General features: G+C 37.1%; 1 protein-coding gene across 23 annotated transcripts in view; it reads right to left on the bottom strand.

Moving 5' to 3' along the window:
• Positions 1-5,928: 5,928 nt before the first annotated feature.
• Positions 5,929-26,663, bottom strand: part of Nrxn3 (neurexin 3) — a 1,559,809-nt gene continuing 1,539,074 nt past the window's right edge. For 10 of the 23 annotated variants that reach the window (XM_013517252.1, XM_013517255.1, XM_013517258.1 and 7 more), the window contains one exon: positions 5,929-9,312. In XM_013517252.1, coding sequence (XP_013372706.1) covers positions 8,387-9,312 — 926 coding nt within the window. In that variant the 3' untranslated portion in view covers positions 5,929-8,386. Of the gene's footprint in view, positions 9,313-16,276; positions 16,944-26,663 lie in introns of all 23 variants that reach the window. The other 13 variants (XM_013517260.1, XM_013517261.1, XM_013517262.1 and 10 more) reach the window with 3 other exon arrangements.

Genomic DNA, 26,663 nt, shown 5'->3' with positions numbered 1-26,663 from the left:
CACAAGTTTCTAGTGGGTCAACCTATTTATTCTTACAATATACTTTGACTATAATAGAGGAGAATTTCCTATCAAATTGTCTACAAATAACTCTCTTTGTCTCATAACACTCTTCTAATGAAAATTCTCAGTCAAAAAACAGGAGGTAAGAGAAAGCAAAATAATATTACTATTGTCTACAGCCAGTAGAGCAGCAATAAAATCGTAGCTTGGAAATGTGCTTAATGCGCTTGTCTTCTATGTATACTCACACAAAGTCCATGTGGTTTTAGCTGTTGGAAATACAGGACTATAACTGCTGAAATATGTTAGATTTATGGTCTTCCACAGGTAACAGTGGATATTTCTTAACTTGCACATGTGTAAATCAGTAGTATTCCTCCTTACTTATTCCTTTGAAGGAGCAGATATATTCAATTCTACCATATCATATTTTACAAAAGACATAGCAACTGAGTATAATGTATGGGCTGCTTTTTATTCAATTCAAAAGGTGATTGAACACAGTTAAATTGAAATATGGACAAGCTACAAAATCCTTTCAATTTCCAGGCAACCTCATTAAATGAGGAAGAGTCTATTTGATAATCTCCTCTTTTACGTTGTCATTGAATAAAGAACTGGAATCTTGCCATTAGTTGTGCATCAGAAAGAACATTATGTAGTTACCCTGAAACACAGTGAACAGGGCTAAGGTCCAGAAACCCAATAAGTGTTCTTTTTTGTTTTTTTTAATATGCTACAGTATTAAAAGATATTCTTTCATTGGGAGGTGGAAATAGATAAAATCAAGACCATCAAAATATTATTAAATCTTGTCTAAATTATGGAGGTTTGCTCCACGTATAAACCTCCAATAAATGGAGGTTTGCTCTGCTATTCTCTTACTTTTGGGAATATCTGAAAATAAAATAAAACATCACAAAAATAAAATAAAATAAAACATCAAGTTAAAAACAAAATCAAAATAATATATATGGATAAAGAAGTGCAAGTTGCCGGAAGGCCTCTTGCATTGTTTAGTATTTGGCAGAGCAGCTGCCATAGGAAGCTGAGTGCTGGAAATCCGGGAAAGGCATGGGCAGCTCAGAATGGAGGTGGCCCTGGGCCTTGGCCAAGCTGGAGCCTAAAAAGAGAGAACTAGCAGCACTTAAAGGAAAACATTGCAATGAGGGACAACTGAATTTTATATTTTCTTAGCAAATGAAAGAATTAGAGAAACATGCACAGTGATTACAAAGCTACTGGCTAGACCTACACATAGATGCAGCAGCTAATTTTGAGACTTCCTCAGTCAGTTAAGAATGCCAAGTTGTGGTAATGGCCCACATTTATTAAAGTTTGTGTTTCACATGCATGTACCATGTTACATGCAGTATTTCACTTAATCTTTCCTAATAAACCTACAAAGCTAGTATAATATAATTATACGTATGAAAAGTGACTCGTAGGTGAGGCAAGTAAATTTTCTAAAGTTATTGCCCAAACTGTCAGCCATCCTTTCTGATTTGACAACCCATATTCCTAGTCACTAAAGACTTCAAGGTTTCTTGAAATTCACATTGCTCATTTAATACATCACTAAGGTCTGAATATGGGTGCCTTGACTATTCCTGATTTATGTGGCCTCACTACTGCACAACCTTAAACTGTCTCCCTGGCCTACTCATAGGCTCCTACTACCTCATGATTTAGCCTCTCATGGATTTATTTGCTTTTCTACTCAGCCCACGTAACCACCTCAACAATGTTAGAATTTCTTCTGGATTCCTTGACTCCACCGATCTTTTGAAATGTTCACTTTGCCTATGCAGAACGCCATGCACACCTGCCATGGACTGAACAGTGCCCCTGGTGAGACTCCCACATACCACCACCATCACAAACGCATACCACAAGTTCATTTGTTGAAGTCCTAACTCCAAATGTGATTATATTTGGAGAAAGGATCTTCAGGAGGTAATTAAGGTTAAATGAAGTCATCAGGATGAGGCACTATCCAGTAGGATTGGTGGCCTTATAAGGAGAGAAGATACAGAAAATCCTCTTTCTTAGCACATTCACTGAAAAAAAGGCCACTTGGACAAACAGGAAGAAGCCAGCTGTTTATAAACCAAGAAGAGAATCCTCATCAGAAATGCAAATGACCTTGACCTGGATCTTCCTGCTTTCAAGACCGCAAGAGATTTGTTTTCTAAGCCACCTAAACTGTCGTATTTTATTACAGCCATCCTAACAGATGAATAGAACATCCTATTGTCCCATTCCTTCCTTTCCAATTCAAATGCTTCTGGAGATCGCCAAAAATGGCTTGCTTCTCTGGAGAAAATATTATATAATTGAAAGTGTTCTAAATTAAGAAATACAAGATTGGATTTCAAATGATGACTCTGCTACTTATCAGCTAGGTGCCCTTGGAGAAGTCATGTTCTTTAAATCTGTTTTTTTTTTGTTTTTTCTTTTTTGTAAGATATACAATCAGGAAAACATCTGCCCTCACTATTTCACAATAAATAAGAAAATATAATGAAAATACAAGGCTTTACTATTAATGTCAGACAATATCAGGTGTCCCTTACTGATACTTGAGTTCCTGTCATCACAATTTTTTCAGCCAACTTCTGGCATGAGGTCATAGCACTATTTCTAGGTAGTCTTGTCCCTTAACTTGATTGAACAGTGAGGCTCTCCCTCTATCACTTTCTCGACTTCGATTGTGTGAATGGCAATATGTCAGTTTCTGGTCCTGCTTTTTTGTTTGTGTGTTTGTTTCTGTACCAGGACATCATCTTCTGTGTGCTACAAAGGAACACCTCTACCTGGAATTTCAGTTCCTCCACTCATCTTTCACATTTGCTGAGAACAGAGCAGTGATTGCCTTTTTCCAACACACTCATGTCCTCTTCAGTCAACGATAAACTAGCTGTTGACCTTGAAAACTTAATACATCTTCCTGTCACTCTGTCCTTTCCTGGACAAGATTCCCCAAATTTTCCTGGTTGTATCTTCTACAAATACACTTTTTATAATATAGGATTCATCCCAGTTCTGATTTTGATCATACATCAATGTTTTGCATGGAATGGCATACAGCTTTAATCTCTACCTATCAATTTTGAAGGTTTTTCTAACATATCATCCCTTTACAAAGCTCTGAACTTATTTTGTATGTTTTGACAGCTATTTCCTATGTTTTAAGCTTGTTAGAGGCTCTCAATTTAAATTTCAGTAATTATTTTATAAATGTTAAATAATTGCATTAATTATCAGACTGATCTCCAAAATTTCAGTTCTACTGAGACAAATACAGGGTCTGGAAATTTTTGGAGAAGGCTCCAGTTGCATCTTAAATATGTGTAAGTGTCTTGGCTTGTACGGATCTACATAAGAGTTAAAGCAGGCTTAAAGTCCTAATAGCCATTCTCTGTCTTGATGAACTATAGTAAGTATAGACAACAGTGGTTTGGCCAGCACATATGTATGTGTTCATCTGGGGTTTTAGCAATTATCAAAAGGGTGAATGTTTAAGGTGATGGTTGAATTACATATTAAGTAGATTTAGAAAGTTTTTTTGGAGGAAGCAAGATAGAATTGGAAGGGATCTCTAAGGCAGTGATGGTTCTATAACTTGGGAAAGAGAGAGGACTGCTCTTTGAGGCACAGAGTAGACTACCATTTGAACCATTCTTATAGGTCCTATGTATTGAATAGTTTATGTGGGGAAAGTGTATGGTAGATGGAATACACATGGGTATGAATCTGTGGCCTCACACATGCCTGGAAAGCACTCTACCACTCAGACACATCCCCAGCACTAAAAGTAAATGGGCCTATGCACATTTCTGGTGGAAGAATCAGAAAAGCCTCAAGGGTTAATAAATAGATGTGATTTCAATTATAGTAGAGTAAAATGTGATTTTAGGTGACAGTAAAACAATTGCTTTGCTGATCTCCACCATTTATCTTTCTTGTACTTTTTAATAGAAATTTTGGCCCAGGACTTGAAAGCCAACATTTCAACTAAGCCTTTCTACTCTAAAACCTGTCACCAAATTTAAATATGTGGGAAAGGGATGGTATGATCTCAACACTTCCTTAAGGAAAGACAATGAGAAATTATTTGTTGATGTACTTTGACCACTGTATCTAAGCAAATGCCACTTCAATCTGGATGGACCCTTTTGTGTTAGTATTTTCTGAAAAATCTCTCTGGAAAGTTTAACATTTTCTAAAATCTAATCACAATTATTTATCTCAATTTATAGCCACTTACTTAAAATGTGGTGTCAGACACTCTTATTTTACCAAACATCAATAGTATGTGTTTACTAGTTATATTTATTTAATCAAAGTATATGTCTAGAAAAAGACTAGTTTTGTCAGTTACAACTATTAAACTCTGAATATTACATGGCTATATTGCTTAGCCATTGCTAGCCTTTTAGTGTAGAATTTAATGTAGAATTTCTAACTCTGGTAATAAGCTATTACATAGGGAATAGCATGGGGACTCCAAATAAAAACAAAAAAGAGACTAACATTTTTAAATATCTACTCTTAGTCAAACAAAGTTAAGGACATTTTCATATTAGTCTTTTTTCCTCAAAACTACCTGCAAAGCTAAGTCATGGAGTTGTAATGCTTTCTTTTTTTTTCCAGAAAAAAAATGACAATCTCAGATAGGAAAATTTACCTAATACCAACAGTACTCCAGCTGGGAAACCAGCCCAGCTTCGTTTGAGCTTAGTATCCCACTTCCCATGACACTCCTTAGCTCACATTTCAGCAAGGTCTAACTTGTATAAGATTGGATTGCTTAAGATCTTTATATCTTTGTTTCCTCATCTTTCAAATGAAGACAATACTCTCTACTATTCAGGGATTAATCAGACTATGGAGCTCTAAAGAACACAGTATCACCATGGACATCAATAGATTTTTCCTATTTTATGTGAATTATCTATGGCAAGAAATTAAAAAAAAGAACTTCCCATCATTTGATATCACTGAGCCTGGTTTTTTCTCATTCCCAAGACAGTCAGCAGCATAACCATTGCACTAATAAAATCTGAATTCAAGGGTTAATTCTATCCTTTAAAAATTCTGACTCTGAAAATTGGCAACCAACACACATACATAAGACAACTATTTAGTTAAGGCCATCTTTCTGGATCGTGGTGAAAAACAGGGTGTCAGATTACCCAGCTGGCACAGTAAGTTTGTGCTTAAGGATCCACAGATAAAGTATAAGCTATAATAAGTGTCTGAAGAATTTTATAATCAGGGGCTGGGAATTTAGCTCAGCGGCAAAAGCGCCTGCCTGGCAAGCGCAAGGTCGTGAGTTCGGTTCCCGGTACTGGAGAAAAAACAAAAAAAAAAAAAAAAAAAAAGAATTTTATAATCAGAAACTCCAGAAAGAAACTGTTACTATCCAAACACTAAATCAAGCTCTATTTCAGAATACAGTGGGTATTGTTTTCTAACTTTTTAACTTTAATATGTTGAGAAGTCCTGAAAAGACACCTAACTCTCTGTGTTTAATGCTCTATATGAACACAGTTCTAGAATACTTTCAAAATTTGTTGCCTTACAAAATATACTTCAGGTAAAAAACACTTTTAAAATGACAGTACCCAGAATACCATGCTCCTGTCATCTTATCTTTCTGAGAAAATTGCTTTTCCTCCTGGTTACTCTGTCATAGTAACCTAAATGTCAATGCCTCAGTCAACAGTTAAGAATTATTTATCTCTTAAATATGCCACTTTTCATAAGCTTATGTAGGTAGTTAGTAACTGGTTGGAAAAATTTATATCACGTGAAAATGATCCTAGCTCACGGGGTACTTAGTAAGATAAGACAAATTTACTTGCAGTGCAAAACATTTTCCCAAATGTTAAGAAAATAAAATTGCATCATAATACAAGGTTTTGGGAAGAACATTTTATTGCTAAGCATATCCTTGAACTAAAATGCAAATATGAAACAAAAGAGAAAAGGAAAAAGAAAAAGCAGTAACATCACAACATCATAAAATAAACTCCTTTAAGATCTGCTAATTAAAACAATAGGAATATGATAAAAGCTCACATACAGAATGCACATGTTTCCATAAAATTGTCCAAATAGAAACTTACACTGAAAGGAATATAACAAATATCTACTTTTACTCAAATAAAGAAAATGTAAGGAAAGAAAGCAGGAAATCAGTTCACGAGACCTCAAGACTCCAAGAACAGTAATCTTTTACAGACATCAAGATATAATCAACTTCATATAGGCTGGGCCATTTATCTAAAATCGTGCTTTGATATCTTTTTATAGTCCTGTCTTTTTTAATGACAACAGAAGGAAATATAAAAAACTCATAACACATTGAAAATAAGGAGGAACACTTCTTTCCGTACACGTTAGTAAAGGCTACCATTGTTGAATTTGCGCTTTTTGCCCCATGTCTGTAAGATATTTTTTCAAAGTCAAATATTCATGCAACTTACAAAGACCAGCAAGAGTAGATTTCTAAATCTAAATAGCTGATTGGTTTTCATCTGTACAAAAGTGTATATATCTGACCGTCCAAAAAACACACTCCATTTTTGAGTGAATATTTGTCTTGCTTTGTCTCTTGCTTTTTGAATAGCTATGGCCATACAACCAGTCTATTATTTTTCTGTACATTGTTTCCTCTTTACAAAAAGAAAATAAAGAGACAACTGGAATATAATCCAAAGAAACTAAAATAAACAAGTGGAAAGCGAAAAACAGTTCTTAAAGCAGTATGTACATAGGTGGCTAAGGAATTATACCAGCAAAAATGTAGTAAAATATGTAAACAAAATCTGAGATTTTTTTTTTTTAAATTCTCTTCAACACAGTTAACTGTGACAAAACTAAAACTCACGCTTTCTTCACATTTTAAGGTTTACTTTTTTGTTGTTTTGTTATTTTCTTTTAAAATAACATTCTCATTCCACTTCAAGACTTTAACAGATTTCTGTGTCAGTCATCCCATCAAACATACCGTGATAAATATATCTGTATATATATTTATTTATATATATTATACTATTAAATTCCTTTTTTGTGTGTCACAGCAGCTTTATTCATTTATTTTTTTTCTTTTTTAAAGATGGGCGAAGGGACACATGAGCACGTGGAAGGACAGAATTATCTGAGTCAGGTTACAAAATTAAACCACTATGAAAACCATTATCATATGGGGGCAGGGAAAGAACTATGCAGTTGGTCAGTACATGTTTGGCTTGTGTGACCTTTTGTGGTTCCATCGCTAGTTGAACTCCCCTACTGTCTGTTTTGATTATTCGACAGACTTTAGCATTGTCATTTCTTTTTTATTTGCATGCATTTCAATTACGGATCCAGCCCACCCCCTTCCCTTCCCTTCCCTAGGAAAGGTTTTGTTTTCATTTGTGGGGCTTTCCCCTTTAACACAATTTGGGTAAATGGACAGGAACAATATTGTCAAGTAAAGCCAATAGCTCTGATCAAACCAGCCCTAAGCCCATCTGTGCAGGGCTTGGCTGGGAAATTCTGGAATTAGATCCTGGGGGGCCAGCTTTTTGGATCAGTGTTATCATCCATCACATGGGTTCTGCTATATGTTCAGCACATCATCTTACAAGAAACAAACAACAGATTTTAGAGACACCACAACCTGATATGTAAAGTGAACACCATGGTAGCTTTTGAGTTCATATGGCAATTGTCTCTTACTTTTTTGTTTTCTGAGTTTATATTTTTTTCTCTTTTTCTTAACTTATATCCAGTCTCAAAAAAATAAACAAAAACCCAAAAGCCATTTTTCCCCTCAGATCTTGAAAAGTTACATACACACACTGGCCAGAACCAGATACGAGTGGGTTATTTTTTTGTTTGTTTGTTTTTTGTTTTCTAGTTTTTTTTTTTAAACTTTTCTCTTTTTTATGTTTTTGCTTTTTACATAATGAAACTGAGGAAAAAAATACATTGTTACAGTCAAGCTGCAAGGACATTACAGACTCACTTGGAGTTATGGGACAAGTAAGCCGTGAAGTCTTCTTCTACCTTTTGTCCTCCAGAGAAGGAAGCGTGAAGTCCACGGAAGCGTGGAGCCGTGAGCTCTCTGCAGGGCTCTAGTGTGTGCTTTATGGTACAGCACTGCAGAAAAGAACTTTCTGTCTCCGAGCCCTGGCTGCACAGGGGAGCCACGGCTGAACTTTATTGATAGGTGCTTCTGTGTGAGTGTCCTTTTAAAAATGGTTTTCCCCACCAGAGTCATGGTATATACCCCGTCTCGCTGCAAGAACAGTTCTGACGTTGGTGAGATCTCAGCGTCAAAGCATCCGCGTTTGCACAGAGAAAGAACGCGGTCTGAGCGTCACCAGGGCTACACGTAGTACTCCTTGTCCTTGTTTTTCTGCTTCTTGTGGCCGCTCTTGGAGCTCGGCTGCTTCTCCTTGAGCAGCGTGCCGTTGCTCTGGGCCGAGTTGCTGATGTAGTTCCGCGTCTCGTCCACTTGATAGGACCCCTCTTCTCTGTTCCTGTACTTGTACATGGCGTACAGGAGGATCAAGATGCAGAGGGCGGCAGCAGCCACAATGCCGACGACCATCCCTGTTGTACTGCTCGACTCCCGGATCACCTCTGAGGCCCCCGGAACCCGTCTGATTCCCGGCTCCGTGGGGTTTGCTGTGGGCACATTACGGAACATGGGGGAAGTAATTAGTGGGCTCTTCAGTTTGGTGCTGTCTAGCTCATAGGCAGTGGGCAACGGAAGCAAGACTAGATCAGGCTGGGGTTTGAGATCACGGTTATTCATTTTGCCAGCTGGCAATTTGGGCACCATCCCGGACGAGGAGGAAGCTGTGAAGCGGATCAGCTCAGGGGACAAAGATGTGGTAGTAGTCCTACTAGTTTCGGAGACTTTGTTAGGTCTAAAGTCCTTGGATTCCCACTTGGGCGCATGTGCTTTGTAGCCACCTTCGAAGATTGAAGTGGAAAGACTCTTATCTGTTACCAAGGAGAAGGTGGTGTAAAAATCTTCATCATCAGTAGGGGGCAGGTTAGAGTCAAAGGTTTCCCCTGAGCCATACCCAGATATCACCAAGCCATCATCATCACAACCATCGCTGCCTTGGTCCGACAAGCAAGGTAACCCCGCCTCAGAGGTCATGGACAGGGAATCTTTGGTGGTCTCAATAATGGTGAGGAGGGGGCGGAAGGTAGGGGGAAGTGTAATGGAAGGTGCACGAGTAGCAATAGGAGGGGTAGCTAAAGGGTCTTCTACAAGAAGAGGGATAACTAGTTCACCTCCTGGGATTGAAAAGAAAGAGAAAAACAGAATTAGTATCCGTGCAGATGTAATTTTTAACACAATTCAGTGCATAACACAATTCAGTGCACTTCATAAGCTTTGCCTCTGACATTATAATAAAATGACCTGGATCCACACATGGGTCATTTCTGGGTGTAGTCTAATCATTCTAGCTGATGTAGAGACCAGTTGATGCCTCTGCCCACTCAAAGCTGAAATCCTCAGACCGGGGGATTAGATTGAAAGATACTCTCAAGTAATTATTTAGAATTCAAATACTGTATACCGTGTCCAGGATCTGCTTATGAGATGATGACTCAATCAACTGCATGGTTACAAATACTGACTATCTATCACAAGTCTGTGTGAAGGGGAAGTGTCCACACACAACACATGCTCTACTTAAGGATTTATGAATGTACTTATAACTTTTCTCTATTTATCTTCTTGTGTTTTTATTTATTTGCTCTCATGAGGATAAAAATGACATATTCTCCATATTACTGAGACCAAGATCAAGGTAAATAAGAGATCGTGCCTTTATTGCTTTCTTAAGTAATTACTTTTTTTGCACACTTCTTTTTAATTAGATAAGGAACACACAAAATTTAGTATATATGTAAGTTAAGGGAATATTAATATCTTGAATTCTTAGTTGCAGTTCTGAATTGTTATAAGCTAAGTGCCAGGGTTTGAAAAAAAAGTGGCAGACTTACAAAATGTTAAAAAGTTCATCTATTAAATTCCTTTTGATTATATCTTTCTAGAATTCTCCTGATTATTAAATGACATCTTGCCTTGTATTAGTCTAATACCTGTTTATGCACTGTTTTTATGCCATAAGCAATATATGCTAAGCTGGAAGCTAGATTTCAAAAATTCCCCGTCTAGATGCCCATAACTTGTTGGAAACTTACTTAAAGATTCAGAAATGTTGACTTAGCAAAGTGAGGTTTCAAATCAGTGATTCTTTACTACAGCGGCAAAAGCATATTGGCTCACCCATAGGCTCTCATTATTATACTTGTAAACATGTAGACTAAGTCAGGAAAGAATGTTCAGGATAGTTAATTAAATCACAGTTCCTTGCAAGTCATGGGTACCAAAAATATACTACAAGGGATGGCCCTCCAAGATGATTCATCTATGTTAGCGAGATCATGAAGGTCTCTTTTGCCTTTCTTTATAATGTCGTTTTCCAAGCAGAGAATCTCAAGAAGTCAGAATTCACATCCTTTCCCTGAGTTTATTCCAGAAAACTTTATTCGAATTATAATTTAAAAAATTGTCTACCAGGAATGGTATGTTTTTCTCTCTAATTAGGAAGTTCAGCTGTTAATATGATATTACTGAAGATTGCGTTCTGGGAGGGGTAACTACTTATGCTCTAATCTGGTATAGTGCCCTTGTATATCCTGTCCCTGGTCATTAACAACTTTCCTGAGATGTAATGTCGGGAACATCTCACAGACCTGACAGTTGATGAGTTGTCTCCTTTATTTACAGTGATGCAGACAGATTTCAGTGGCTCCAGACTGCACAGTTCTACGGTCACATCTCAGGGACAAGGTTTGAGTGGTCTAGGATTCTTGGGAAGACTGACTCACAAATTAGAACTCTCCCACTCAGCATTCTACATCTTATATCTTGAAATATTTCCTGTGTCTCAATTAGAATTAAAACTACTGTAGTGCAGTTTTCCAGGTTTCCAGTGTGCCAAGAGAAGAAAGCTACTGCGTGCTTTCAAAGCTCAAGAGAACTGCATCCCCACACAGGTCTGAGTCCTTTATTCCTTCCTTGTCTAGCCAATAACGTTGTTAATCTGAAAGAAATTGAACTGGAACATAATAGTAACAATAACAAAAACAACAACAATTATTATTATACATAATAATCTTTTGAAAGGAAAGGACAACAGAATGGCCCATGCAATAATTTTACTTTACGTGGGGAAACAAAACAAGGACCTACTTGAGAATTTCAGGATGGTCTGTGACCTATGCCCTAAACCCAAGCTTCTATTCTAGTGCTTAGAGTTTGAAACTATTGAGCAAAATGATCTTTACATATTTGCCAGAGAATCAGACTTGCTTTACTAGACCAGCATGCCTATTTTTTACTTTGGGAATATATATAATTCATATACCTCGCGACTTAGTTAATGCATAATTTACACACTTTTGCTAGTTTTTATAAAAGGAATTCGGAGCACAGTTCCCTAAAGGTAAAATAGTCCTAAATCTAACCCTGAACAAATTTTTTTTTTTCTTCTGGTGCGGGGGTCACCAGGTGATACATTTAATGTGAAATATAGAAGAGGGCAAGGTTTAAGTGATAAGAGACAGAGAAGTAAAAGCCAATGCAATTTTTCTAGAGGTTCTCTAGAGATTTCTTAGGAATGATTTTGCTTCCTGTTAGAAAACAAGGCAGGATTGTTTTTTTCCTCAGTTAAGTACAACAAATGTTTAGCATGTGGATTCTTTCCTGCCATAAATATCGAATTATTTATTCCTCTGGCTAGGACAGATGTACCCCCACCAGTACAGTAAGCAAAGAAGAAACTGGAGTAAGGAACCAGGAATACTGGATGTGCTGGGAGGCAAAGAACTGACACCCACAATTTAGGTAAAGATGCAAACTGTGGGCTAGGAAGCTAGTGTCCCTTTATGTGAAATTAAGATCACTATCTTTGTGATGGCAGAGTGGCATCCATTCGCAATTTTAGTGCCATCTGTAACACTCAACTGGAGTCTTAAATGTGTCTGTTTCTTTTTATGCTGTTTGTTTGATTTCCCTCTTTTTAATCCTAGTTAAAATTTGACAGTGTCTTTGTTGTTTAAAATCTACAAACTCTACGAACTTGTCATTCTACAATTGAATTATTCCATTGCTGTGGGCTACTTCCTGCGCGTTTAGCATCCCAAGGAGGCATATCCTGTGGACTTGAAAGCAGAGCTCAGGCCACACTCTGCACGGTGGCTGAAAGCACACAGGAGTTTTTGGAAGTGGCTAGCACAGACAACTTCTAAAATGTTGATGATCCCCAAAATGAAATGATGAATGTATTTTAAAACTAAGGTAATAGGTATGCTGTTAAGTTTAGATAATAAAATCTGTCAAAACTACTGATCCAATGTTTTCTCTGCCATTTTATTATTAATCCTGGTAGCAGTTACAAAAATGATCAATGATGTCCTTTGTAGGGAAAATTTGAGTCCAAATTTTGCAGATATTTAATCACTGAAATTGTAGAAACTTCTTTTCTTGGCCTCTCAAGGAACTGGAAGAGTCCCACTAACTTAAAATGAAGTTGCCAAGAAAACAGAGATCACTACTACAATTAAGACTTACAGGAAATTAGGTGAAAAATTTTAGATAATTTTAGAAAATTTTAGAAAATATCAGAAGTGTCTGGGACTTTTGTATGAGTTGGGGTATATCATCAATTTTAATATAAAATATCTTTAAGATTTAAGGTGATTACAGTATACCATTAACCCTCTGTATATGTGTGTTCCATATCCAAGGAGTCAAGCAACTGCAGATAGAAAACTTGTGTTTGTGTTGAATATGCACACGTTTTTTCTGTCATTGTTCCCTAAATGATACGGTATAATATCTATGTGTATAACATTTGTCTTGGGTTAGGTATTATGATAAATCTAGAGAAGATTTAAAATATAAAGTTATATGCAAACACTAAGACTTTGTACTTCTTTTTTTTTTTTCCTGATTGTTGTTTTTGAGTGGGGATCTCACTATGTTGCCCAGGCTGGCCTCAAAATCCTGGATTTAAGTGATTCATCTGCCCCAACCTTTTGAGTAGCTAGGACAACAAGGGTGAACCACCACACCTGGCTTACTATATCATTTGATATAAGAAGTAGAATACTCATAGATATTGTATGGGAGAAGGGACTGGGACCAATCCTTCCTGAGGGTCCAAAGTTACACATCATTTGAGATGTGGATGTTGGAGATGCATTTCCCACTATTTGATCCTTGATAGAATTGACTTGGTCTATATCAGTTAAGATTTTGGGTTTATTTCTGTAACTCAGAGCTACTACCCTCAGAAATGTTGGAGCAACCAATAATTATTTATCACTGTCCAGAGACTATGGATTTGGGACCAACCCTATGTCTATGACTACAAAAGCCACAAAATCCATAAACCTAAGGTCATAAAATGTTGGGTTATGAAAAAACTGGAATCCATCAAAATCCTAATTTCCTTGGCCATCCTCAGAATTTTTCTTTGGTCTGCATAAGAACTATCTGTATTCCTTAAAGTTAGCATTTTAAAATCAGGGATATGTACACTTTTTTGACAAGGTTGTGCTTTTCTTTAAACTAGAGAGATCACTAGGGATGTAAAAGGTCTATTTTAGCCCTGAAGGCTGCCCTGCTTTTTTGCTTTATGAGTATATTTATAGATATATAATTCATGCCTCTAGGGCTGATATCTAGCAAAAGGAGCTCTCTGCCATAAAAAAGACACTGTTTTAAAATTTAATAGAACTCTTCTGAACTGTGAGGAGCTTGTGGATGATGGTGAAAGTAGTGGGTCACCTAAAAAGATAAGACCAGCATGAAGTTTCAGTGAGGCTCCAGACATAGCCTCTCTGGAGACAGTCACATCTCAGAGGTCACAAAAATTCAAAACAATGAAGCTGAGCCGTGGCATTCTGGAGAGGACACCATGCTCCAATTCCTTTAATTTCTATTATGTCTATTTGGGCCCTTTACCTCCTGTATTTGCATTATTGTAATTCTCTGCTTGGAAAGCCACATCTAATAGGGAGAAATCATTCTTTCTCCTACTACATTTGTCCCTCAAAGATAATATTTAGTTATTTGGTGCCATAAAAGTGAGCACTGGCAGCACACAAATATCCTGAAACTTGTAGCCATAAAATTGTTTTTCATCCAGCTTCAGAAAAAATAGTCATGGACAAACACAGCCAATAGTTGGGGAGATGTCATCAGAAAACCTCAGTTGTCTTAAAGAGGCTGAACTTTATTTTCAAATGCTGAAAATTTTTTGGATAGAACATGGCTCCCATAGTAAATGGCTTGTCTCAAATGAGTTTGATTCTGAAAGACTACAAAATTTTGTTTACATGCATCCAGGAAAGATTAGCTATACCCTCTGGATGTAGTTATGCATTCTGAGATGTGGAAAAATAAAGGGGAGAATTTCATTTGTTTATTGAAGTCAGTGCAATGCAGGTTAACATCAGAAGTCTTCTGCTTAGTAGCCAGGTGACTTTGGTCTTATCATTTAAAGTCAAAGTCAAATAGGCATGTTAGTAACTACAGGGCCTACCTTAAACCACTGTATGTTAAGTGTTCAGCACAGGGCCTACCAATATTCAGAAATGCTAGCTATTGATATTATTAATAGTTTTGACCTACAGATATTTAAATCATGAATCAAGTTCTTTTTTATGTAACAGCTATATACTAGAGACATAATTGCGCTGGATCTAGATTATTGAGGCTACTTTAAACATAATTTGAGGGATGATTTATAATCATCTAATGACTTTGTAGTTTTGAAAAAAACAGATTAACCATTCATTAAATCACTCAGCTTCTTCAAAAGAAATGAAAGCTTTTAATACAATTAAGTAAACTAACATCTCATTTACGTGTTTTTGTTTTTACACCTGAAACATTATCTGACATATCAAAAAACACAAAATCACATGAACTGAAGCAGAGAGACCCTATCAATTAAAGCTGATAGAACGTAAGTATTATCCACCACTCTGTCTGATATTTCTACAACAGTTTCAGGTAACAACGATATTTATAATTAAAGTGAAACTAAGACTTTCTTTATTTAAAAGATCGTATAGTGTTTCTTACCAATTCTGTGTTTCCTGACGCACATATGGCAGCATGGGTCCAAATAACCTTAAGGGCAAGTAATGATCTCATCTAGAGTAGCCCACAGCGGTGGTACCTACCTGCAATATTTTCTAAATGAAAGTATAGGTATGAAAATCATCGTGTTTCTTCTGATAGAAGCTTAAAATCCTTTTAAATCTTACCTAATTAATCCTTGAGAAAAAGTACCAAACTATTAATAGAAAAGGAAACAGAGAGAAGGAGAAACAAAGGAGAGGAGGGGACGGGAAAAAAAAGAAATGTGTGCGTTTGTGTGCACACTCTTGCTTCGTCCAGAAGTTCATTCTGTACCGTGGAAGGCATCAGTGTCACAGTACAGTACCCTGGAACACCTGGGGTTCTTCATGTCTTTGTTCTCAGTGAAATGGATTTTAAAGCCTGTGGTTATAATAACAGCATAATCCTGGATTATAACTGAACTCTACCATATTCACTTGAGAGTACCTTATTTCCCCTTGGGTGAAACAAAATAGAAGACTCACTTCCCTTAATGCTTTCTGAAGAATTAAATTAAGGGGGAAATTATCACTGATAATACTTGGAGCTAACTCAACTCATTATTTTCTGGGGTCCAGACACCCCATATGCTGTAGCAAATGCTATATCTTGCTCGGAGATACTAATACCATCGAGGATTTAAAGCTGATGGTCAAAGGAAGTTCAGGCAAAGAGGCTGGGTATTCCTTGGGAGGAAAGAACTGTATATCCACTCTCTTCTACTCAGAATAAAATTCACATTGATTATTGAGAGCAATTCAGCACAAAACGTAAGAGTAAAAATTAAGCAAATAGACACAAATGAAATAAAATATTTCACATAGTTTTCAAAATCACATAACAGAAAATAAAAATGTACTTCATAAACAAATTAAGCAGAAGGAGAGCAAATAATATCAACAAGGCATTCACAAAATAAAAATGCAAATAAAAGTAGAAACAAATAAAAAATAGAGACTGCTTTGGAAAAAAGAAAGGAATCATTTCCATATAGGCACGATAATTTAAGTTAAAAGAAAAGCATACCATATTAATTGATAGTCAACTTACATCAACAAATTGCCCGCATGTTTTTTGGCATGAAAGAAAAATTTACAAAAGAAAGTTGTGTAAGAATGCTCTTGGACAAATAGAATTGCCACATTCTTGTAACTTGCTTTTTTGTCGTCATTTCTTAAAAACTTTTGAGCAAAATGTCTAGTTTTTCAAATATAGTAATTTACAACAGAGGATGATACAGGGAGTCAACAACACATACATCCACACCACATAACATGAAAAGAAAAAAAAATCTGCACTTTAACAAATTTTTACTTAGAAGGGGTTGGGAGGACATCGATTTTGAATTTAAAATAATTCCAATTGCTACTGTTGAAAAATTTTTAAAAATCACTTTTATAATTGGCCTTTTAAAAAATATCTATGAATCTACATGGTTTTGAATGAATTTCTGCATTTTCGTAGGGTTCCAGATATATTAATTTTTTTGTCTTTCTGACAAATTTAGGCTTTCTTTAATTTAAGGGAATGGATGACAGCACATAAATTTCAACAATGCTAAAGAAAGGGGGGATGGGGAGGGAGGATGCAACAAGGGGAGGTTGTGTCTATGAGTGCACTACACAGGAGATGAAGATGAGGGGGGTAAATGTGTAAGTAAGTCGCCATGTCCATGTAAGGGCGGCACGGAGTGATCTAGCTGCATTAGAGCTTCTGGCTGTAAGGAAGGGATGGGCAATATACAAAAACAAATGAGCCTACACATGCCCATCTACGGAAATCAAGAACAGAACTCTAACACTGACAATCTCACACACCCTAAGCTGCAACTTCTTCAACATGCAATTACTATTCCAAAAATCATTACAGTTTCATTATAAGATTGTCAAATAATAAAAACAGTTTAACTTTTTTTTTCCTACTCAAAATAGCCAAAATACATTAAATAATAGTACCAATAATCGGGATCAAAAGGTTAAAAGCAAAAACAAGGAGACTAGATTTATGCATTCGAGTTGAACAACTTCATCGGCAGCCACACAGCCTCATCTAGAGTGGAGAGGTTTACGGATCTGCAGAGGAGATTGGAAGGTAGTGCTGTGAAGGGGGCCCCCGTGCTGGGTTGCTAATTACTCCCCAATGTGGAAAGGGTACACTCCGAATGACACTGTCTGTCTTCCCCACATCACTCACGTTCTGCACAGCACAATTTGCAGCAAGACTGCTAATCTGAAGGATGTGGCTGTGAGGATTCTGCAGATGAAATTGTTCTACATTTAAAGAGGGAATGGGGAAAATAGCTGAAAACAATTAATAACTTTTTTCTCATACTTTTGGATAAAACCAAATCTAAAGATATAGATCTAGTAATTAAAAAGAAATACATCAATATATAGATATAGATATAAATACAAAATGCACTTTATTCCCAAACAAGAAGGGAGAAAATAACAAAAAAATAATTTAAAGGAAAAATATTTCACACACTTTCAGAGATGAACAACCAGATGCACACGCTGAAAAGGCACAGACAGAGCAGTCAGGGGACACGTTTTTAATTTTTTTCTTGATTATCGATTCCCCTTTTTATGGTAGCCAAAATGAAAAACAAATGTCACATATTTTGTTAAAAATACATGTATATATTTTGGTTTTGTTTCTTTAAAAAAATAAAAAGGGCGTGCAGTCTGGATGTACGTCATAGATTTCAAAGAGAAGAAAGTGGCTAGACTGACAAATGGGTTATTATTCATCATTCTATCAATATAGGAATGTTAATCAAGTTAACACATGCTTAAAGTAAGTTGCATTTAGGGAAAGTAGAAAAACAGAACAGCAAACTAGGATTAGGGAGAGGTCAGCAAGGATGGGAAGAAGGTAATACGTTTTGACTCATGCCTTTCCAGTAGGGGTGAAGGACATTCCAATTCTTGCCAATTGGAAGAGAAGAATGACGTGTATGTATGTGCTTGTGTGTGTGTGTGTGTTATTTGTACATGTGTGTGTTGGAGATTGAAGTGGAACCTGTAGTGACACGAACTGGGGATACTAGTTGTTTGTTGTGCTGTAGAAAGCTGACCACATTCTCATCCATAGCTTTAGAAAGCATGTTTGCAAGGCATGGTGGGATTGTCATGGACATTGCTCTGTATGACTCTTCATGGGTTCTGTCAAATGACGGAGAACTACAGATGACAATAGAGTGTTAAAGTTAACCTAATAAATGGAAGAATAACCAATATTTTTGATAGTAACAGTGTCAAGACCTCATCCTAAAGATAGCAGTATCAGTATTTATAACCCATGAAATAATTATGAAAAGACTATGGCTTACTGAAGTACACTGGGGACACAATGCCCATCAACCATAGAACAGTTAGAAAGACATAAGGTTCCACTCAATCTATGTTGCAAAAAGTGGAAGAAAGAATGTCTCTGTATAGTGTATGTGTGCGCCTAGTGTCTGTGCATGAGGTATATGTGCAGTGTGCGTACATAATGAATGTGTATAGAGTGCTTGTGTGGTGTGTTTAGTGTCTGCATGTGGTATGTGTACTGTGTGTACAGTGAGTGTGCATAAGTTGTGTGTGCATAGTGTGCACAGTGTGTGCAGTGTGTGTGCAGAATGTGCATGTAGTATGTGCAGTGCATGTGCATAGTTTCTCTGAATGCAATTCACACTGTATGTGCAGTGAATGTGTATATAGTGTGTGTATGTGCACAGTGAGTATGCAGTGTGTGCATATAAGGTGTCCTGAGGCTGTGTGTAGTGTGTATGTGTGGTGTCTGTGCTTGCCTTGTGTGCAGTGAGTGCGTGTGTATGCACTGACGGGAAGACACAGAAAAAGTCATGGGGAAGGAGGTTTTTAGAAATGGCCTCAGCCTCTACTGGAATAGAACACTAGAGTTATCTTCAATATTGTATCCCCGTGAGAACGCTAATGTTCAACCAAGGACTGGGAAACCCAGGTAGGCGAACCACAAAGGAAAGACACTTGAGAGCACTTGCTTCTCACAGCCAATTCCAACTCTTCCTAAGAACTCTTCTGGGTGACTTTGACGAACAGAATACATTTTAAAGATGAGTCCAATTTTCATCCCCTATGAGACGCCCCTTTTATTATTTTATTAAAGTAATTATTGTAATGTGTCCCCATGGGTCAGTCCGTACCAAGATTTTTAGTCTCTGGTTTAATAATGTTAATCATTACTCTGGGAACTTCACAAAGGGCAGCTGGAAAGTTCTAAGAGAAAGAAAAAAACTCTCAATAATGTAAGAAAAATAAAACCCTTGTTGGCATTTAGTTGATTTTTTTGACTAATCGTACTTTAACATTGAATTTTATTGTATGAGAAAATTCTATAAATGCACAGATGGTCTCAGAAGGAATCAAATGACTTCTGTAGAACAAAGTTAATTTTGAAATATTCGTATGGACTTTTTTTTTTGTTTTATAGGCAACTTTTGAAAGAGGGAAACAACTGGTCTAAGTGTGAGACTTAAAGAATAAAATAATTCCAAAGTATTCACACTCCTGGATATTGAAAGGTGTTTTGAAGGAGATATATCAGCAATTTGGGTTCCCTATGGTTTTCACTGAGTAATTTACCTATTTCAAAATTGGCTATTTTAAAACTGTTACAAGTACAGTACCACTTATGCTCTGGAAATCACTAGTTTAAATAATTGAACATGTTAAAATTTAGGGTTGTCACTTTGCAAATAAAATGTAATATGTATTTTTTAAACCCATGGAAGCCATAGTTTCAAACAAAGCCAACACAAACAAGCCTGGATACTTTTACATTACATTTTTACAGTGTAAGTCAACGATTAGCCCACACATGTAAAGCTTTTTTTGAGTTTCCAATAAGATACAAAATTACATTCTAGTTGTTCACAATCATGCCTGAGCCTCTTTTTCATCTTTCATTAACTATTATCAATAAGCACGTGATTATGTATTTATGGCTCTACTAAGTGTTAAGGATGCACTAGGGTGATATCTGCCACTAGGAACAAATAATAGAATTTGATTTGAAATAGCATATTTTGATACAACCATTTTATCCTTCCATGTCCAAATAGCCCCCATTTAAATGTGAAGTCTGACTTTTAAGAACAAATGCCATAAGATTGGAGGACATTGGTCAAAATTCCTTGTGGGTAGTTCACTTGTTTTTAAGTAGTAAGTTTCTAAATTCCTTGAATATGAGCTTGAGAAGCCCAAAGATATACTCAAGTAGCTCAAGTTGTAAGTTCATCCTCTTTCAAGGAGTAGATGCTGCCTGCTAGAGGAATAGTCTTCAGTGTGTGCAGGTGAGGAAAGAACAAATGAATTGCTTTGCATTACCTCATTAACATATCAGAGAGAAGAGAGAGAGAGACAGAGAGACAGAGACAGAGAGAGAAAGAAAAAGAAAAAGAAGAGGAAAGAGGAGGAGGAAGAGAAGGAGGAGGAGGAGAAGGAGAAAAAGAAGAATGAGGAGGAGGAGAAGGAGGAGGAGAAGGAGGAGGAGAAAGAAGAAGAGGATGAGAAAAGAAGGAAGAGGTAAAACAAAGGGAAGAGGAAGAAGGAGAGAAAGAAAAAGGAGGAGGGCAGAGAAAGAGGAAGAGGAGGAAGAGGAGGAGGCCATCTCAAGAATCTGAGTGCAACATTGGGAAAGATTTAAAAATTTAGAAGAGGTCTGGGAAAGGAGTTGAGAGGACAAATATTAAACGAAGACTTCGAAGAGTTTTATATCATATAGATGGGGTAACACTCCATATCTGTTCCCTCTATGAAGTGTACAAGAACATTTTCATTGATTGTGATTTTTGTGAGTCCTGGGGATGAAGAGAGGGTTGTGGCTGGCATGTGTGTTATAAAATGAATCCTGCCTGAGCCTTGAGTGCTCACAGCTTCTTCCTCAGGCATGGTGGTGCTAAGAGAAAGAATGAAGCAGTTTGTTTGTACATAGCAGTTGTTTCTAGGTAACAATATTTAATGCTTTGTTTCCAATGCTAAACAAAAATATCTCAACCAAAATGTTCATTTATGGTCTGTTCCCAACTTTTCACACCTAACTGTAGTAGGTAGAAAAGAAGAGAAAAACTAAATGATCTCCACTCTTCTTCTAGGTCCTACTGTACACTGTCCAAATTTTTACTAACCCAAGTTCAACTACACTTATAATACTTTCTTCTTCATCTCAGCTATACTCTAAAAAATTTTAGGAGAATTATAATCTTGCTTATCTTCATTGTTTACTATCAAGTGTATGAGTAAATTAATTAATACTTCAATTGCTTTTTTCTTACCCCAACCCAAGCCTATAGTTTCTGTAAAAGTGTATATCATCACACTGATTCACCTTGTGGCTGAATTTCTGTACAGCGGTAGAGAGAGAGTTGAGATGTCAGAGTTCTCGTCTTGACTGTTAGGTGATTGAACAAATTGGTTCACCTGTGTTAGTTTGTTTCCTCGTGTGTGGTACAGAGATCATGTCTCCTCAAGTAACCTATCTCATTTTGAATGCACAAATACTTGTAAATTCAAAAAAGCTTTTCAATGATTGTTAATTATTATCTTTGAAGGCCATTAACCGCAAAATGAAGGTTCTCATTCAACAGAAGAGGCCAAGTCTCAAATAGTAAAGATCAGTGTTACTCTGAGAATGATCTCTGGAATATCTACTTCAGCATCAAACAAACAAGCATAACCTCAATCCCCAAACCTAAGAGAAATAGGCATTACTACTTGTCCCCATTGCCTCCAGTAATGCTTAGTTTCTAAAACTTGATTAATAAATCTTTTAGTGGAAAATGTTTGTTATTCCTTTGTGTAATTTTATAACTAGCTTATTTCACTTTTCTTGTAAGTTAAGCTCCAAAAAGGTCTTATTTAGCTGTATTTCCATAGGAATATACCCATTGTATAGAAACAGAGCAAACCCAAGCGTGAACTCCTGAGTGCTATCTATCCAATGTGGGAACTGAGACCAGTCACTTCTCTCTCACCTCAAGCTCTGGATCCTCACTTTTCTTATTTATAAAAATCATAAAGATATATGTCCTCCTTACCTAACAAATTTGTCAGTATGGCATGTGAAATTACTTTGGAATCTATACAATATTCAACTCCCATGCAAGACAATGCTCTTAACTATATTCAGTGAGCTCAGCACATTTTGTGCTATTGAGGAGATAATGAGGAATGACAACAAAGGGGAAATCTCATCTAAGCCCTCAGACACACCGATCCCAAGAGACATTAGAACTAAAGGGTACAGTGAGAACATGAGAGAATGAAGGGTCAAGGGAGTACTTTAGCTCTTTTCTCACCAAACCATTAATACTGGGTAAGATACACCGAAGAATAAATCCGTTCAAGAAATTGCCAGAAATTAATATTTTTTTTCTTTCCATTTTGTTTTAATGCTAATCAGGTATTAGTCTTAGAAAAACTTTTGACATCCAGGATAATTATAAGCACCTTGATTCACCAGCTATATTTTCATGCTTATTTTGTGTTGTTTTTAAAATATGTCTAGCATAAATCAGGCTAGAGCATAGGTTTTCAATATATATTTTATTGGACTTGACTTCAAAAATAAACCAGATTGGGAGCATTGAAAACATTCCCAGTTTGGGGAAGTGGGGCATGGTTCTAAAAGCTGTACGTTTTGACTAATTTCTTTAATCAAGAGGGGATATCTTCATGATGTGAAACAGAGGAAAAATGGTGTAAAAAGGCCTCAAAATTGAATCTAACAAGTCCCCCCCCCTCTTGGTCTTGCTTTTGTGTATAATTCATATAATTTGTTAACTTCCAGCTATTAGGCCCTTGAAGTATTACTATAGGTAGTATGAAATAATTTTTATCAACATAAAAGTCACTTGTGTCCCAGTCAGAAATGAAGGTTCTATCTAAAATATTTTCTTCCTTTATCTTGGACAGCATAAGATTGTCCCAATTTTCTTTCTCCTGCCCTAGTCTCTTGCTCAACTCAGCATCTCTTATCTTCTTCTGTGATCCAACTCAGCCCCTTGGCTTTACTTGCTTTCTGTAGGATAACGACATCTAGTTCAAAATTACCTTCACAATCTAATTCTCCATATCCATATACCTGCTCCACATTTCCACTCTGAAAGCTAAGAAATGCCTTGAATTCAAAAGGTCCAGCACTGGACCTAGATTAAATGCTGTGTTAAACTTATGCTTCTCCTGGGATGTCTCATCTTTTTGTTTTGACCCAGGCATATAGCCTCAAACCAGCCATTATACCTGAGACCCTGCCTGAATTTACCTGCCCATACCAAGTGTTGCAGGAGGTCACGTTGATTCTACATTGGCAACAAATTTCTTCAACAAATTCTGACTGGACATACCAAAGGGAAGTCACAAGTTCCTCTTCATGGAGAAATGAGTCCACTGTTCTTCAATGTCACTGCCTATGTCTTAGTGGCCACTATCAAACCCCTTGCACGGACTCGTCAAGAGTGTCCCAATTGATCCCCTTTTTCTACTTAATCCATCCCTAAAATCCATTCTCCACACTGAGGCCAAAGTGACCCTTAAAATTTACCTATGTATCTAAAACCTTTTGCACAGCAATGGAAACAATCACCAAAATAAAATGCAAACTACCTCTTGAGAAAAGATATTTGCAAACCATATATCTAAGGGGTTAGCATCCAAAACTGATACAGATCCCATACAGTTGAGTAACAAGAAAATATGAAATCTAGGTAAAAATGAATAAATGGTCTGAATGGACATTTCACCTGTCTTGGTTACTTTTTTCTCGCTGCTGGGACAAAATACCTGACGCCCAAAATTAAGGAAGGAAAGTTTTATTTCGCTTACAGTTCGTGGAAGTTTCAGTCCGTACTTGGCAGATTATAAGGCAGAGTGGCACATGGCAGAGAGCTAGCGCTCAGGGCGGCAGAACACAGCTAAGCCGCAAGCACACACCAGGGCAGAATGGGGGAGGAATGTCCTCAAGCACTCTTTTCCTCTCCCTTACATATGCAAACTATCCACCCCAGGGCGGGTGTAGCTCTCACACCCACAATCATTCAACTCTAATAGCCTGCCCCATGGTCGCATGAGGCTTTGGAGGGGACACACAGACATAAACCATAACATCACCACAGAAGACCTAGAAATAGCCAGCAAATATGACAAAGATGCTCGATCTCATTAGAGAAATGAAAATCAAAGCCACTACATGATATCAGGATTTGTACTCTGCCCTGCCCTGACAGTCCTCTGTAGTAAACCAGCTGCCTGCAGGCCCAGACTCATCTCCTAAGGCTTCCTTAGATCACACACCTCTGGCTCCAGTTATCCTCTTCAGCTTTCCTTCTAGGAAAATTCTTTTCTTTGCTCACTGCTTGGCTAGCTCCTTTTGGTGCTTCAGGTCTCTCCTACGCTTCTTCCTCAGTAAAGTACCAGCCTCCTCACTAACCCGCACACTGCCCCCTCCTGATTCTCTGCACAATGTTTAATAGCTGACTCTTGCTCATTTATTTATGTTTGGCCCTCTCTCACTGAAAAACAAGTTACATGTGAGCAAACACTTTGTCTTGTTGTCCGTCATCCTTCTGGAAGTGTCAGGGACACACTAAAATTCAGAACATTACTGTTAAAAGAAGCAACAAAGCTCCAAACAGCCACAAAACATCTTGCAAAGAGACGCCACTTTACTTTTGCTGTTCAGTCTTGCATAGCTCCTAGCATGGTACTTTTCCCATGCAAGGTACTGTGTGAATGTTTTGTAAACAAATTATTGAAGCATTGCATTCTCTATTTTGTTTTGTTTCCTTTTACTCTTCTTTAAACCAGATGGGATTTCTCTGAGTTCTAGTTAGCAGTTCCAATGCAAATTGGACTTCTTTATCCGACAGCTAGCTTAAAAAAAAATCTTCTCAAAAATACATCGCTATGTAACTCCTTCTCACTTCTATAAATTGGTGCTGGGATGTGTATTAAAAACTCAAGCTTTCCTTTGCATTTGTGTAGGCTAAAAATATAATAAACAGAATATTCAGATTTAATGCTGCCTGACATTGATGACTGGCTTCAATCAGTGAAAGGAACGAGCCAAGCCAATTATGAATGGGGGATGATGAGCAGGGTGGTGAGAATGTACTCAGGTTATCTTTGCCTGCTGAGGTTCTGCAGCCTCTGACAGCAGAAACGGGAAGCAGTGGGACCCTTAACCTGAACTGAGAGCATGAAACTCTATGATGATGTTTACAGAGTAACACATTTTCAAGAAGGCTTATTTTGCTTCTGTGTTTTCATAGAACTCATCTATTCGATCATTATGACCAGAATTTTGACCAGTTTCTTTCTTTTGGTATTTCTCTGGGTGGTAGCAGCAGATATCCCAACATTGCTGTTGCCTCCTCCCTGCACGATTCTGAAGTTTGGATGTTGTACATGGGAAGTAACTGAACTTGACCACAGAGGACAATAAAACTCATCATATCTTGAAAATACTCTGCAATCTATATTCACTGCAAGGAATGTAGCGTTCATAACATTAGTACCACCAACATGTTTTCTTAATGGAGATTAGAGCTGTGCAAACAAAATGAAGTGCTTTTCCAAGAAGTTTGCACTTGACAGAGATGCTGCATCACAACTGTATGGTTTTGACTATATTTAGCAACCGTTTCATAAAAGAGAACAGGAATGTAGAGTTACCTCAGTGGGCAAGGCATATACCATGAGTTCATCTTTCTTTCTTTAAAAAAACTAAACCACCGTAGATTAGAGAAGAAGCAATTAGAATTTCCTAGTTAGTCCAAAAGTTCAATAACTATGAATCTCTTGATTACTTATGATAGATACTCAGGGACAAATACATATGATCAAATAGTTGACATAGTTATTTCTTTGCAAACATGAGAAAAGTGAAAACATAAATTATAATTATATATAAATTATAATTGCATACTTAAAACACTAATTATCCTGAAGCCTACTTATGGAAGGAAATGTTCTTAAGAGTGTTGAGACCTTACTCTCTGCCAGATATTGTAAGATCATTAAATATTTTATTTTACCTAATTACTAGAATTACATCTTAGAAATCAGTAAACCTGGGCTTCAGTAAGCTACTTCCCCAAGTTGTGCAGCTAGGAAGTTGAATAGCTACACCTGAATGTAGTCCTGCTTGTTTTATATTTGTTTTTTTGTTTTTGTTTTTTGTCTGTTTGAGACAGGGTCTCGCTATGTAGTTCAGGCTGAACTTGAGCTCACTTTGTAGCCCAGGTTGGCCTTGAACTCACAAGATCCTCCTGCCTCAGCCTCTGAAGTGCTGAGATTACAGGCATATGCCACCACGCCCAGCCCTGCTTGTTTTATATCAAACCACAGTGCAATCTTTAAAAAAATGTTGAAGACTTTGTTAAAAATTTTCAGTTTTCAGTGGGTACTGGCAA

Source organism: Chinchilla lanigera, unplaced genomic scaffold (assembly GCF_000276665.1).
Source record: "Chinchilla lanigera isolate Chin_1 unplaced genomic scaffold, ChiLan1.0 scaffold00037, whole genome shotgun sequence".
Classification (NCBI taxonomy): domain Eukaryota; kingdom Metazoa; phylum Chordata; class Mammalia; order Rodentia; family Chinchillidae; genus Chinchilla; species Chinchilla lanigera.
This window is presented reverse-complemented; position numbering and strand designations above follow the sequence as displayed.